This window comes from Phoenix dactylifera, unplaced genomic scaffold, assembly GCF_009389715.1.
Source record: "Phoenix dactylifera cultivar Barhee BC4 unplaced genomic scaffold, palm_55x_up_171113_PBpolish2nd_filt_p 000346F, whole genome shotgun sequence".
Lineage (NCBI taxonomy): Eukaryota > Viridiplantae > Streptophyta > Magnoliopsida > Arecales > Arecaceae > Phoenix > Phoenix dactylifera.
The window spans coordinates 1-13190 of NW_024067805.1; the positions used below are offsets into that span (position 1 = coordinate 1).

Genomic DNA, 13190 nt, shown 5'->3' on the forward strand with positions numbered 1-13190 from the left:
GCCTGGCGTGCTGACCAACCCCAACGTCCCGGCGTTCCCATCGACGGGCTTCGAGCTCGCCGCCTCAGCCTCCAACTCGATAACCGCCCCGGCCAAGTGGGCCGGCCGGATGTGGGGCCGGACCAGTTGCTCCACCGACTCGTCGGGGAAATTTACATGCCAGACCGGTGACTGCGGCAGCGGGCAGGTCGCATGCAACGGCAACGGTGGTGCCCCACCCGCCTCGCTCGTCGAGTTCACGCTGCAGGGCGATGGTGGGAAGGATAACTACGACATTAGCTTGGTCGATGGCTTCAACTTGCCGGTTTCCATCACTCCACAGGGCGTGTCGGGCTGCACCGCCCCATCATGCTCGGCGAACATCAACGCCGATTGCCCGGCAGTGCTGCAGGACACGGTATCCGGTTCCGTCGTTGGCTGCAAGAGCGCTTGCCTGGAATTTAACCAGCCCCAGTACTGCTGCACTGGAGATCATAACACCGAGGCAACATGCCCGCCGACGAACTACTCGGAGTTCTTCAAGAATAAGTGCCCTCAGGCTTACAGTTACGCTTATGATGATAAAACCAGTCTCTTCACTTGCACTGGGGCTAATTACCTCATCACCTTCTGTCCTTGAGAACGTTTGGTGCATCACCGAGTCCTTGTTATCTACACTATAGTAATAATAGGAGAATAAAGCCCAAAATCATTGTTTGTTGAGGCTCCCACGTCGTGCGGTCATCCTCTGCACGACAAAATAATGCTTATTTCAAATAAATAAACTTCTTTTTTGCTCCTTACGTTTGAGGGAGAGCATCCTCCCAAATTGTATGAAGGGCAATAATTGGATTGCGACAATTTAGATAATTTATGTGCACTGCAACTGCCAAATTCTAGTTTCCCGGCCCATGTCAGTCGTCATCTACAGTTTTCGAACCCGATTCCATGCTCCAAAACTAACACCTGTCTGTAGTTATCTATAGATTCTATGTGTGCATATATGTGTGCTCATGTATATATTTATATATTTATATGTATATGTGTGTCTGTGCATGCATGCATGCTCTAATCAGTTCAAACTTTTGATTAGGAGAGAGGAATAATAAGAGGGTATAAGTTAAACGTAGGTGTATGATGGGAATCGCAACCGTCTGCACTTCCTCTAATGTCATAACATCCATCAAAGAGTTCCATCTTCACGCCCATTGCATCTGCCCACCAAAATTGCCTTTAGGTTCGAAAATCTAGTGTAGTGTTGAATGTGAAAGAGTTCCATATATCTTTATGTTTAAATTTTGATAGGCACGATAATTGATGTGTTAATCAGATTAAAATTGCTCTTTTCTTGTGGTTGCTTGTAGACCTTTCTTGGGTCATAGGATAAAGCTAAACAAACAAGCATGATGTGTAGATCCGACAAGCACGGTGCTGATGTCACACACCACCCACCCAAATCCTGGTCTCCGTGTGAATTCGATATGGGGCTGCTATCATGATAGGCACTCTTTCTGTTTTAACTGAGTTGGGATTCCTATGTCCGTATATGCGTTTTTGATATTATCAAAGATTGCCACTCAGGCTGATTTATATAATAAATTAGAAATCACTCTGGAGGGAGAGACTTGTTTTTTTTTTTCTTGCTGGAAAAAGGAGGGGGGGGGGGGGGGGGGGGGGGGGGGTGGGAATGACTGTGTATTGGGCACGCCGAAAAGAGAGACTTATTCAACCAAGTATAGTATAACATGAGATCAATCTAAATATTCGATTAGATTTTTTTTCCGCTTTTTTGAAAAAAGTGTTTGGGAAAAATAATCCTTTTGGCTAAAACACTAAAATGTTATAAAAGACACGATGAGAACGAGAAAAGTAAGAATGCTGGCTAAAACACTAAAATGTTATAAGAGACACGGTGAGAACGAGAGAAGTAAGAATGTAGGAATTCCAAAAGGATAATAGGGGGAGAAAAAAAAGGGGGTGAGAAGGGAACGGTGAAATTACAATGGTGATTTAGGAAGCAATAAGGAAAAAAAAAAGAAAAAAAAAGAAACTTAACTTGCCCCTAACAACAGACAAGGCCGACCCGAGCGGCCGGTCTGGCTCGGGCTGGTCGCCTCAGGCCTCGGCCCAAAGAAGGCCTCCGAGAGGCGAAGAGAAGATAACCACAGAAGAAAGGGAGAAAGGCAAAAAGGTACCGACTTGCAATGAAATAAAGAGAGGAGAGGAGAGGAGAGAAAGAGATTGAGAGAAAGAGAGAGGGGGGGGAGAGGGAGGTTCCTTGCTTTGTTTTCTATGTCTGATCATGACCAAAAGGAAGCAAAGCCCCATATAAAACGGGAACAGGAGCTGGCTACGAGTCATCCCCCTTGATGGAAGGGAGGTGGAGAGTTTCCTGGCCTGCAGAGGGGCAATTTGGGAAGCTGGGGACAGTAGTTTTGTTTTGGGTGGAGAGAAAGAGAGAGGAGGGATTTAGTTGGCTTGATACACGTCTGAAGCCACTCATCTTTCGTCCCTTCTCTTTTTTGGTTTTGGTCTTGGTTTTCCTTCCCTCACATTACTCCTGATCCAGCTGGGCCATCAGGAAGAAAGATAGGGGGATTGGAGATGAACTTCTTGGAGGGTGGAGAGTCTTTTAATTTTCTCCTCTCTGTTTCTTCTCCCCTCTTGGGTGGTAGAGAGAGAAAAGGAGGGAGGGGGTTGAATGGCTGCTGTGCTGTGATGTTGCAGTTGTTGCTTGGGTACTCACTTGAAGGGGAGATGGTGGGATGGGACTTTTATTAATTAGATGGAGTGAATTTTCCATAATGCCCCTACTTTCTCTCATGGGGAGGTCCCTTTCTGGACAAACTCTTTCCTTTAACTTGAACCATGAAGTGCCATGGGATAACCATTTCCTATTCTGCTCTTGCTTGACATGGTAAACAGTATTGTCAAGCATCATCCCAGTTATTTAATTAGTTTCATGAGCCTTCTTTTAGAGTAATTACTTTTCTATGCTTCCATTCAAGAATTATATTAAACTAAAGAGGCTTTTTGTCTACCTTTGCTAGAATCATGCATTTTTGTTGAAATAGTATACTTAACAGCTATCTATTTTCATATTATTTTTTAAAGTATTTTGTACTTATTAAAATTTTTTATTATTAAAAAAAATGAGGTTTCATTCACTGAATTTGTCTTAGGCCTCCAAATATATTGGGCCGTCCGTGAATGAGAGGATGTAGGACTAAAGTTTTAGGCTCCGATTTCATGCGTGCAAGTTCCTCCTAAATGGCATTAGAGGATTGGTGTCTTCTAACATAATTTTTTTTATTAGAAAGTATGAATCATAACAACAAACTTTATGTACTATTATTACTTTCCACGAGCCAACAACTTCCCACTAATTAGTCCAAGTCCGTAGGATGACTTAGAAATTCATAAAATTGTATACTGTGTCTAGTCTTTCCAACCAGTATAAGTGTGAACCATTTTTTGTTCCATTACTTTCACAATCCGATTTAGTCCAAGTTAGTGAGATGCAAATGGCCCGCTACCCAAGCCTGGACTCCTCTCTCTTGGTGGAGAGAAAAAAATTCCACAACTCAATAGTCTCAAACCTGGACATCTCTTTTCCCTTCCATGCACATACTCCATCTTCTTCACGAGGCTCCTGTAAATGTTGAGTCTAGGAAACGTCAGATATATGCAGCGTTTCCACACGCCAAGAGAGTGTCTTCTGTATTTCGAAACCCATGAGCTCTAGGTGAGCAAGCTTTATGTTATACCAAGGCTCGCCCTCTAACCACATAGTCAAGCAGTATCCCCTATAAATACTCCTCACAGACCTCAGAGTATTAGCCCTCTACATAGTGTTTAGTCCATAAACTCGACATGCTATGAACCTAATAGCCTGACAAGTTCCACTTCTCAATGCCCTTGATTATTCTGGCAGTACCAGCCATGTTGCTTGGAACAAGCTTCATTCAAGGACCAAGCAACTTCTTCCATCTGGCATAGCCTAGCATTCGCAGGAACATCAAGAAACAGCCTGCCGATGTCCCTCCAACAAAGGGAAAAAAGAAGGGCTGGTACTTGGGAGCATCCAATTGACATGGAATGTTCATTGCAAATATCCCGACTATTAGTGTGTTAATAGCTATGACAAAGGATGCAGTGGTCAATATCAGCTGGAGCTGGATGAGGTCATTTCGTTTGGTTGTCGAGTTGGATGTTCACATAATCCTGTGTGTCATCTATGTATTCTTGCACCTGTTTAATTTTTTTAAATATATATATATGGGGGTTGATAACCTACTCTCTGTTATGGTAGGCTATTAATCTACCCATTTTTCATTAGACAAAAAGTACCCTTACTTTTTATAACTTTTAAGGGCACTTTATGTCTTTTTACAATCTCACATTTACTCATCCTCTTAACCCCTCCAATTAATGCTCTCTCTCCCTCTCTCTCTCTCTCACACACATACATATACATATAAATATACATACATACATACATACATACATATATACATACATACATACATACATATATACATACATACACATACATACATACATACACATACATCCATACATGCATACACATACATACATACATACACATACATACGTACATACATACACATACATACATACATACATACATACACATACATACATACATACACACATATACATACATACATACATACATACATATATAGACATACATACATACATATACATACATGCATACATATGTATGTACATACATAAATACACACACACCGGAGAGAGAGAGAGAGAGAGAGGGAGAGAGCATTAATTGGGGGTTGAGAGGGTGAGTTATGGTGAGATTATAAAAAGACATAAAGCATCCTTAAGAGTTACAAAAAATAAGGGTATTTTTTGTCCAATGAAAAATGGGTAGATTGATAACCTACCATAACAGAGAGTAGGTTATCAATCCCCTATATATATATATATATATATATATATATATATATATATATATATATATATATATATATATATATATATATATATATATATATATATATATATATATATATATATATATATATATATATATATATTATTAACAAAACGTTACAATAACATAAGGTCATCAGGAAAAAAGACTCGCCATCAAGAGAACATAAGATCTGCAGTTATCCAGCAAACAATAATTTTCTAGCTATAATCAGCTGTAGGTAGCCCTCCATAAGCAGTCCACTTGCTATGATACAGATTATTGCACGTACAATCATGCATGAATATCCGAAAAAACACAAGTAATAAGGGTTTTCCCATGTTATTGGCCCTGGATATATTAGTTTTTCATCATTTTATTGCTCTCAAGGCCTCAAAACACCACCATTGGTCCAACAAGGGCAAAGGATTTAAGGAAACAAGGAAGCATGTTTAAATGCATAGGTCAAACATTTGGCTAATGGTGCAGAAAGATAAGCACCGAATTGCATCAACAGTTAAGATGAACACTAGAAATAATCAAGCTAGATACCTACTTTTCAAATGTTTTGTACAGATGAGTTTGGTACAACTATTCCCTGTTGGTAACTGTTGCTTCATCCTGAATCAGGTGCTAGCAATGCTGATCAAAGAAAAAATAGAGAGCGGCATAGGTTTAGGTACCTTAATCTTTATGGATTTTCATCATCATCACACCACTATTCAATAAAAATAGATTTCGACAGATATAGATATAGTACTGAGCTATAGTAATAAAAATCTAAGTTATATTACTTCTACTCCTTGGATAGAAACTACTATAAATTAAGATAAGATAAAATGTATTGATTTGGAATATTGAAGAATTCTTTTGTAGACTACAAATATATTATTTATAATAAAATATAATAACTTGCCACTTTGATAGTTTTTACTTATGTTTAGCCTTTACTTCTAGTAATTTTAAGAACTGATGCCAGCTGGCCTTCCACCATGCATATTCTTTAGCATGATCCTTCTGCATCAACTATCAGATCGATAATCAAATTATATCAGCCTTAGCTTATCCTGACATAGCTCATATTGGGCATCTCTCTTTATTCAGCCTACCATATAGTCTTCTGCACTTAGGAATATCTTTGAGACCACTTTATCTACCTCGGTCTATTCTTTCTACTGGTCATCATGGTGGTTATGTACATCCTGTCTTAAAACTTTGAGCACCTTATCTAATTCTTCTTCAATACTGCCACATTTATGGTGATCCTTATATGTTAGAATGTGGTGTAAACAAATTCAAAACACTCTAAACAAGTGTCAATAATAAGTTATCAGCTATCATTTTAAAAAACTGTGTCTACATTATTTCAACAATAGCTACATGAGTTACCACTAGCCAAAGCGCATTATTTAAAAAAAAACATGATAAACTCTTTTTAGATTATATTCTCTTTTAATGAATCTTCCGATTTGGTATTTATATTGTGGCATAAATAATATATAAATTAAAATCCAAATTTATTCATTCATTTAATTGTTATAATCTTTCTAATCAAATAAATTTTGATTTGATAGAGAGGCTATACGTCCGGTTTGACTATTGTAAGTTATATCCATTTTCTAGGAATTTAATTTAGTTTAACAACAAATAATTATTCAATTATATAAGCTACACATATTTTTTCACATATTTATACCATTTATTAATTAAATTATTATCAAGGAGAATATATATATATATATATATATATATATATATATATAGTTTACATTTTACATCTATTTTATTTTTTTTACTTTAAACTATTTTTTCTATTGCACATACATAAGCATGTGTATTATAACTAGCTCTATATAATTGTCTAAATCCTCTTTAGATTTTTTTTGCTAACTCTTTATTATTTTCTTTAAAAGTACAAAAAATTAAAGTAATGTTGCAATATGGCGAAATTAATATAAACATATTGCAATTGACATAGTTGGATGTGATCTTTGACTATAAAACATTTCTTGCTTTTTAACATGATGAAATACACTTAATAAATAAGATGAAATAGAGATATCTAGTTTAAACAAATTATGATTTTGCCAACTAAAATAGCTAGTGAAATGTTTTAGCTTTTGAGATATTAACTAACTTGAAAAACTCTTCTTCCTACAAGAATGACCACATTAGCACATTTAGAATGGAATAACTTTACACATGAATTAAAATATATTTTCTTTCCATAGTTTCCAAGAAAAAGATAGGTGACCCATCAAAGGAGATGCCTCAAAAAGAGGAGTGACAACTTGAGGTTTTCTGGGTAACATGAATTAGCTGAGGATATTAACTAAGTAGACAATATCGGGATGTGTAACGAATGATATCATAACAATTTATTATATTAGCATATTTCATTTCAAAAATAGCTAGAAAAAGGAGCTAAAACTCATACCCAATGTATCATTTAAGAGAAGTATTAATGGTGGAAATTCATGCATATAGGCTCAATTTATGTAGAGCTCTCTATTCACCATATGAATCTCGGTATTAATAATGCTGATAAAAATAGCCGAAGTTTCATATTAGCAATTATTAAAATTTATTTCCTATTGTATAATATAAATTTGTCTATTTAAGCCTTCGATTTATTATAATTATTATGCTACTATATTGCATTTTAAGAATAATTAAAAAAAAGAAAAAATTATACCTCATGCATCGCTCAAGTTATATGCAAGTATTATGTAAATTTATGCTGGGTCGACTGGGCTTGCAAACTAGTCCTGATTCCTACTTGGGCCAAAAAAGTATGACCTAAGCTCAGCTTCTCCTACAGAACTATTTTGCGCCAACTAACAATACGAGCTGAGCTGAGTGGGCCATGGGCTGGTTTGGTTGCATCCCCAGTGATCCCCTGTACTTCGCATTGTCTTAAGAGTGGGCTATGGGCTGGCCTAGACCGGTCAATATAGCAAGGAGGGGGATTCGAGTACGGCAGTCTCTTGGATTAATGGCACCGAGCTTTTTCAACATCGAATATCAGTCTTCTTTATTCAACCATTTCGGAATTCTCATGCATTCATGTTCTTTAGGAAGTTAATTACATTGCAGATTGGCCGACCAATTTTGCAAGCATTAAACGGGCTAAAAGGATCGGGATTGAAGGATTTCCATGTATTTTGGCGTTCTTCATCAATGCGGATTTAGGGGGCACCTCTATCATCCGCCTGTAATGAGTTATCCTCAATCTCTGTTTACCAAAAAAAATAATAATAACAATTATAGAATGGTCTGGAAGGGGATTGGCTATGAATTCACTCGATAATGTAATCTCCACCCGGTCAACAACTTCCCGCTTTTGTAGGCGTTTCAATAAAATTTTAATAATGGTCTTTCCAACCGAGCCCAACCGAGCCCACTCCCTTTTCCTTTCCAAGATGCAAGCACTCCCACAGCCTTTATGCAACTCCCTCTCCTACAAATCTCTCCAAAGGACTCAGCCTCCCACCCGCTCCCCTCCTACTCTCTTGCCTTTTTTTTTTGTGGTAAAATTACTCTCTCCTTCAGAAGCCCATTAGAGCACTCCAAGCCCTTCTCGGCCATGGCCATGCAAACTCTTCTCTTCGTCGTCTTCTTCATCGCCCTCCTCGTTCAAGGTTTGTTTCTATATCCATCTAAAAGTCTCTAAGCTTTTCTCTTTTTTTCTTTTTTTCATCGTTTAATCTTTGTGAGTAACGACTGCATGTGTTAAAAAAATATATATAACTATATTTCAGGTGGCCACTCAACAACATTCACCTTCAAGATCAGCTGCCGCCAAACGGTGTGGCCTGCCACGCTGACCAACCCCACCGCCCCGGCCCTCTCGAAGACCGGCTTCGAGCTCGCCCCCTCGGCCTCCCTCTCGGTCACCATCCGGCCAAGTGGGCAGGCCGCGTGTGGGCCCGGACACTTTGCTCCACCGCTGCCTCGGGAAAATTCTCATGCGTCGTCGGAGACGACGGCACCGGGCTGGTATCCTGCCTTGGCTCCGGGGGAGCCCCACCCGCCACTCTCGTCGAGTTCACCCTGCAAGGAGACCACGGAAACGATTTCTGTGACATCAGCTGCGTGGATGGCTTCAATTTGCCCGTCTCGGTGGTAGGGCTGTCAACGGGCCGAGCTGCTCGGGCTCGGCTCGGGCCTGGCTCGATAAAAGCCCGGCTCGAGCTCGGCTCGTTAGTTAAACGAGCCCGAGCCCGAGCCCAAAATAAGACCCGTTTAAATCCGAGCCCGAGCCCGAGCAGCTCGCGAGCCCAAACGAGCCTTAACAATTTAATTGGGTCCCAATTAAATTTGGACTCAACCCAATTAAATTTTATTTGGCTTAATCAATTTCAATCCCAATCTGATTGAACCCAGTTGGATTTAGATCAGACCCAACCCGAGCTAACCCAAATCTATTTAATTTCTTTAAATCGGATTGGACTAGTTCGGGTTCGGACTCAACTCGTTAACCCAAATCCAACCCAATCCGTTAAATTCCCTCCACCGCTCGTCCGCTCCACAGTTCTTCTCTTTTCTCGGTTTCTCCACTCTCCAGAACCTTCCAGGCTCCAGCACCACCGACCACACCACCACCAGCGAGGCCCCTCCCCCTCTTTCTTCTCCATTTCCAGTTTCTCCACCAGTGAGGCCCCTCCCCCTCTTTCTTCTAGCGAGGCGACAGAGGACAGTGCTCGCGGCCGAAGTCGGCGGCCGCCGCACGCGACAACAAGGGGGGGAGGAGAGGCCCTCCTCCACCAGCGACACTGTGACAGAGGAGGGGAGGAGAAGCCCTCTTCCACCGGTGACACTGCGATAGAGGAGGGGAGGAGAAGCCCGCGGCCGACGCCCGTGCCGGCGGTGATCGCGGCCGAAATCGGTGTCTTTTCTCTTTTCTTTCCTTCTTTCTTCTCTTCTTCTTTTCTTTCTTTCTTTCTTTGCTTCGTTCTTCTCTGTCTCCGACGATGAACCGAGCTCTGCTTGGGGATGGCCGGATGGGAATGGGGTGAGGCGGGCTCGGGCTCGCTCTCAGGCTCGGGCTTGCTCTCAGGCTCTCGGGCTCTGGCAAACGAGCTTTACCGAGCCCAAGCCCGAGCCGGGCTGTGCCAATCGAGCCTGAGCCCGAGCCCAATACAATGCTCGGTACCGAGCCCGAGCCTGGGATTTTATGAAACGAGCCGAGCCGAGCCTGCGGAGGCTCGGGCTCGGCTCGGCTCGTTAACTGCCCTACTCGGTGGCTCCGCCCTCCGCAGGCTCGGCTCGGCTCGTTAACAGCCCTACTCGGTGGCTCCGCAGGCCGGAGCGATGGGATATTGTAATGCCATCGCCTGCTCGGCTAATATCAATGCGTTGTGCCCGCTGGTGCTGCAGGAGAAGGCGCAGAATGGCAGCGTGGTGGGATGCAAGAGTGCTTGTTTAGCTTTTAATACGGATCAGTACTACTGCAGGGAAGCCTATGGGGGTCCAGACGCATGCGAACCCACGAACTACTCCCAGCTATTCAAGAAAGCATGTCCTCAGGCTTATAGTTATGCCTACGACGATCTTACCAGCACCTTCACTTGTGTGGAGGCTGATTATCTCATTACATTTTGTCCTTGAGATTGGTGACTTAATATATTGAGGAATGCGAGTAGGAATGAAATCGTTGTGAAGCATTGAGAAATAAGAATACAAGAATCAATAATTCAATTATCCAGCTATCCCTTATATACAATCTTTGTCTATTTCATTTTAGAAATGGTCACATGATTTTCGACTTGTGAAAACCCATTAAAGAAATCGAAAAGCTATTTCAATTATGTTCCTCTTTAATCTATCTTCTGATTTATTTAGCTATATTATTAAACATAATATATGTAATTTAAAAATTGAGATTTATTTGTTTATTTAACTACTATAATCTTTCTAATAAATATATTCTAGGTTGATGGAGCGCCTAGGTTTGGTTTGACTATTATAAGATATATGTATTTTATTGGCATTTAATGAAGTTTGGCAAAATAAATTATGCAATTTTATGCTTTCGTTTTATGCCTACAAAGACTCATCCAGTTGGGTTGGCATACAATTGATTAAATATAATGTTCATTTGATCAAAATATTTCTCCTCGTCTGATGTATAATTTGCACCATTTATTTTCTTTCAGTGCAAAGGGCTAGTTTTGTCCATGCAGCATGTTTAATAGTCTTTTTTCTCTTATGATTTTTGGAGATCTTTTCTTACTGCTATATAAAAATCTCAATATTTCTTATACATAAAATTTTCATGTAATTCAAAGAATCACTATATTAAATTTACATTTGAAAAATAACTATAGATTTTTATTTTCTTGCATCCAAAATGTACAATCCTAGAAGAGCCAACAATTGCCGGCCCAACTTATAATGCTATGTTTATTTTTTAATTCTAAAGTTTTACTATATTATGCCTAAGATACATTAATGAGTTGAGCTAGAAATTAACATTATTCCATCATAACATTTTTGTTGTACCATGGGTGATTGGCCTAACTGAGTGGGAAAGAGAACACTCTCAACAAGAGCCAATAGTAAGTTATCGGCTATCCTATAAAACTTTATTTCTCCTATTTCAGCAATAGTTACATGAGCCGGCACTTGTCAAAGCCCATTATTTGAAGGAAATTGATAAATTCTGTTTCAATTCTGTTCTTTTTTAATTAATCTTCAGATTTTTCTATATTGATACATAAATAATATATAAATTGTCCCAAATTTATTTGTTCATTAGTTTTTTATAATCTTTCCAATCAAATAAATTCTTATTTGATAGAGAGCCTACATGTTCGCTTTGACTACTATAAGCTATATATATTTTCAAGGAATTTAATTAAGTTTGGAAAAAAAATAATTATTCAATTATGTGAGTCACATATATTTTCTCAAATTCACATACCATTCATTATGTATCAATGCATATATACTTTACAATTTACATCAATTAGAAATTTTTATTACTTTAAACTATTGTATTTATTGCACATGCATAAGCATGTACATTATAATGTAACTAGTTCTATATAATTTGCTAAATCATCTTTAGATATTTTGATAATTATTTTGATATTTAGATGAATTAAAATAGAATAAGTGAAGTAATGCAATTTTTTCCATTTAATCATCATTTAACCTAATCAAATGTGACTTTAGATTTATATTTTCATATTTTTTTATTGACATATATTTATCATAATACCCTCATAGTTATAGCACCACAAGAATTAAAATTGGCGATAAAGATATTATTTAATAACTAATTACAAATTGAACAACTCTTTACAACTAGCCAAGTTTTTCTAGTTTTAAAGCTTGAGCACCCTTGATTTGTTAGTCACCAGACCAAGGATCTTCTCTAGATTTCTAATCTTAACTAGACAATCCAATTAGAAAGGGGCCTATAAATAATCTGCAACTACTAGCTTTATCTTACATCTAGCAAAATCCATATATAAGATATTATCATTCCTCCTCTACTCTCTCTCTATATATGTATCAAAGCTAGTATGTAGGTGCCCGCACAATAATCACAATAAGGCTGGTTCTAACTAGATGACCAAGGTCTGACTCAAATAATCTAGGCCGTTGTATATAATCTACCCTCTCTAAATTACTTAGTGCCAAAAAATCATGTGATCAGAGATCGTTAGTTTATACATCCTATAGTCAAAAAATATGAATTGTTTATAACATTTAAATTGTTCATTTTGACCAGTGGAGAGATAAACTAGGGATCTCCAAATTACATAATTTTTTGATAGTAAGTATTTAGAGATAATAAATCATATCCAACGACTCAGATTATCAGTATCTTGCTTCTAGTTATCCAAGTAGGACCAACCTTATTTAGGTAGTTGTTTGGATGCCTATATATAAAATCTTCTAAGGCATGTTTGGTTAGAGAGAGTTAGAGTTAGAAATGAAAATAGAAATGAGTAACTCCAATTCCAGCCTTTCGGTTAAAAGAATTCTTATTCCCATTTCGATTCTGGGGAGGGACGAGAATTCTCCATTCCTCTAAAATTCTATCCTTGCTATCCCCTAGTATTCAAATTTTGTTCCGATTCTAATTCGAATTGTGGTCACAAGCCAAACATGTCGGAGAATTTTGCCATTTCGATTTTCATTTCAGTCCATTCCAATTTTTATTCCAGACGCGAACCAAATATGCTCCTAATATGATTGTATATATGTATGTGTATGTTTGTATGCACGCTTATGTATATAC

The 13190-nt window shown here is 38.7% G+C and overlaps 1 protein-coding gene and 1 pseudogene across 1 annotated transcript; both read left to right on the forward strand.

The window, feature by feature from the left end:
* The first annotated feature begins 6 nt into the window (after positions 1–6).
* LOC103700679 (thaumatin-like protein 1) lies at positions 7–849 on the forward strand. The gene has a single exon (XM_008782574.3). The coding sequence runs from the start codon at positions 110–112 to the stop codon at positions 617–619; it is 510 nt and encodes a 169-aa protein (XP_008780796.2). The 5' UTR covers positions 7–109; the 3' UTR covers positions 620–849.
* A 7673-nt stretch (positions 850–8522) lies between these two features.
* On the forward strand, positions 8523–10546 carry LOC103715408 (annotated as a pseudogene).
* Positions 10547–13190: the final 2644 nt, after the last annotated feature.